The following is a 3,472-nucleotide window of genomic DNA, read 5'->3' as shown; positions in this document are numbered from 1 at the left end:
AAATAAACTACTATTCCTACTTGACAGTTTTTCACTTATAGCAGGTCTTCAGGGTATGGATCCCCCGCGGTAAACGAGCGACTTCTGTATAGGGAAGTCACCTTGTGAAAATCAAAACATAATTGATCTCCTGTACTTCGGCTTTATCTTTGGCTTTATTGTCACACTACCTTCATTGTTTTTAGAAGCCGATTCAATCAAAACTTGTTTCAAGAAATTATGTGCCAAATATGGCTTATGTACAGTGCCAAAACTCAAACAGAGCCAGTTGGTTTCATAAGGGCCATGTTTGGTCTCACACACAACTGTTCAGATATAGGACGAGCTCTAGCATATTGTGTGTGGGCCAGATGTGGCCTATATACCTTCATCCATATCGGAAACAGAACTATCGGTGGCCAAGTTCAGGTCAAATCTGTCTGCTACCTGATGTAGTCTACTGGTGACTAAACTTTTGGATTTGATACTTGGGGGTTACGCAGTGACACTACACGTTTGTCTCTTATTGAATATGTCTGGCACTTGCCTTTCCATTCAGTCCAGATGTGCACTCTTTCAGATCTCAGGTTCTACCAGCAGGTCAAGCTGGTGAACTTTATTCGTCGGCAGATCCACCAAAGTCGCTGTTATGGCTGCCAGAAGAAGTTTGACTCGAGAGTGGACATGCTGCAGCACATCGTGTCTGAAGGACATGTGATGAAACTGCCAGAGATGTCCACCTGGGACCAGCCACAGTATGTCCAACAAAAAGTCTTTCTTCACGGTTCCTGTCTGCTCTGTCTCCGCTCACTACCCTGTCTTTGTACTGTTCTTGATTCAACAGATTTTCATTGTAGTCAGGTTCACTTTGCTGTTTTCTCCCTAGGAGAATATGAAAATAAACATTTTTAGAAATTTTGTAAATAATTAGAGAAACAATATTTCCTTTTGCTCTGAGACAGTATGATGGCCATGTTGGATTTTAAATAATGGCTGTCTTTAAAAAAAATATTCTCAGCAATATCTTGGTTTCTTAGTGACTTAGAGCTTTGATTTTGACAGATAAATCACCATTTTCAAGTCCTAATGCCCAAATGGTGAAATAAAAAGGAACCAGCTGCATTTCCTTTGTAAGGCTGGGGAAGCAAACCAAAGATAAAAATGCCTGAGAAAATAAGAACCAATAAGGTACGCTCATACTACTTGCCCCTCAAATATTGAGTTGAATGGACTTAAAATGTGTTTTGATGAAAATAAGCTGTCCTTGAACCTAAACAAAACAAAAATAATGTTATTTGGGAACGGTCAATCACATACAGAAATTCAAATACAAATAGATGGAGTGAATATTGAAAGAGTTCATGAAAACAAATTTCTTGGTGTCATTACTGATGATAAACTCAACTGGATACCACACGAGGTATGTTCAAAGTAAAGTCTCAAGAAATATCGCCCTCTTAAACAAAGCCAAGTCGGTCATAGAACGAAAAGCATTACATGAACTCTACTGTTCACTAATCTTACCTTATTTAAGTTATTGTGCAGAAATCTGGGGCAATAATTACAAAACTAGGCATTAACAATACTACAAAAAAGAGCAATAAGAATAATCCATAAGGTGGGATAAAGTTCCCAGTATACTCCTGCGTACGTCCGTTCACGCGTACGTACGCGTGTACTGTACGCAGAGGGTTTAGACATGATACTCCAGCGTACACCCTGAGCAGCGTCACAGACAAGGGGCGTTTACCTTCGGGACAAATTGAGGTCGCCGATTGGTCATTTGCTGACACACCTACTGGATTGATTGACAGGTCGGAAAAAAAAAACGAGTACTGGCAGCCTCAACCGCAGCGGCATTCTGTGTGTGTTTATATGTTGTTAATAAAAAGATCTAAAAAATAAAAAGAAACAGGGAGCGCTGGCTCTGCAGTCCACACATCAGACCAGCACACCAGGAAATCTCCAGACCCTCCCGCAGCCACGCTGGACCTGAGTTTAATTCGCTCGTGACAAATTCCTTCATTTCTCACCATTTCAGTCATGGCATCAATGGAGGAGGAAGAGATCACTGCCTCTTGGCAAAAAAACTAAAGAAAAGGCCAGATCAGGGATGAAGAAGGGGAATTTATTACAGTGGTGTCGCATACAAAACAGTCCATCGCTGGGCAGTTTATTGTGCAACACCGCATACACGGTCGTAAAAACCGAGCTTTGCACGGACATGCCCTGGGGGGTACGCTCGTACCTCCGCGTACGTACGTGCGTACGTACGTGCGTACGTCTGCGTATGGACGTATGCGGCAGTATACTGGTGCTTAAGAGGCCGTTTACACGGCGTGTATTTTGAGTGCATCCGCTCCTTTCTCTCTACGGTTCTGCTGATCATTTACATGACACAAGTGACCCCCCTCTTTGAATCCGGAGGTTTCTGAACCCACCTTCCAGAGTGGAGGTTTTTCTCTGACCCCCGCTGATAATGTTAACATCTCCCGCTGAGGCTTTGTGTTAAACCACATGCGCACACGCGGACAGACGCTATATTTCTATCAACATGGCGGCGACACACTGCTTTCAGAACCTTGACTGATGGAATATATTTTAATCTCTTTGTTAATCTATGTCAGATTCCAGGTGCTGTGACCGACATCTGTGTTGGAAGAGACACAATCTGATCCAGTTCTAATATCACTGTTTATAGAACGAGGAACGTGCACACGTCACGCTGCACTATAACATACTATATGTGCTAAATAATAAGTTTAATAATAATAAACAGTATTTATCTTAAGTTTGAGATATAATGAAGCTCTCTGGACATTATGTAATTCAAATTATGTGATTAAAATGATGCTAAACATGTTGCATGTTATTAAAGTTGAAAATGAAGACATAAGGTTTAATTTTTATTTATTTATTCAACATCACAAACTGTATGTCACACAAACACTGATAATTAAACTGAACACACTATTAAAACACCTTAACTGTAAACTGCATTAATGAACTGGACTCTTGTTTTCATCCTGGATATACTGGTCCCACGTTGTTCATCTGGCTCGTTCAGGCTGTCACTCCTTTGATTAATGCAACTTAAAACATTGAATGGATTGAATAAAATAACTGAGGGGAATTTAAAATAAATAGTTCATCAACATCTCTGTCTCCGACGTCCTCCTGCAGTTCACCTGGGCCGAGCCTCGTTCAGAACCGGTCCGCTTGGTGGAAGGACAGCTTCTTCTTCTTCTTCTTTCAGGAAAAAATAAAAACTCGGTTGGTTGTTGTGTGATCGAAGTAAACACAAGCAAACATTATTAAGAACATTTGATGTATCTAATGTAAAACAGCTACTGATTATCACGGAGTAAAGTCCGTCATCGTCGACTCGGTTCTGGTCCACTCAGTGACCGGTGTGGAGCTGTTAGATGAAGCGGTGCCGCTTGGCGTCAAATCTGTCGACTCTTATCCACAATCCAGCTTTAACTTGTTGTTA

At 41.2% G+C, this 3,472-nt stretch overlaps 1 protein-coding gene across 1 annotated transcript in view; it reads left to right on the top strand.

Moving 5' to 3' along the window:
- znf277 (zinc finger protein 277) overlaps positions 1–3,472 on the top strand; it is a gene marked incomplete in the record, with an annotated part of 111,507 nt that overhangs the window by 102,288 nt on the left and 5,747 nt on the right. Inside the window, 1 exon segment of the mRNA XM_037677978.1 lies at positions 560–734. Coding sequence (XP_037533906.1) covers positions 560–734 — 175 coding nt within the window.

The sequence above is a fragment of the Nematolebias whitei genome, chromosome 6 (genome assembly GCF_014905685.2).
Source record: "Nematolebias whitei isolate Nwh7 chromosome 6, NemWhi1, whole genome shotgun sequence".
Classification (NCBI taxonomy): Eukaryota; Metazoa; Chordata; class Actinopteri; order Cyprinodontiformes; family Rivulidae; genus Nematolebias; species Nematolebias whitei.
Note: the sequence above shows the minus strand (reverse complement) of the source record. Positions and strands in the feature narration are given on the sequence as shown.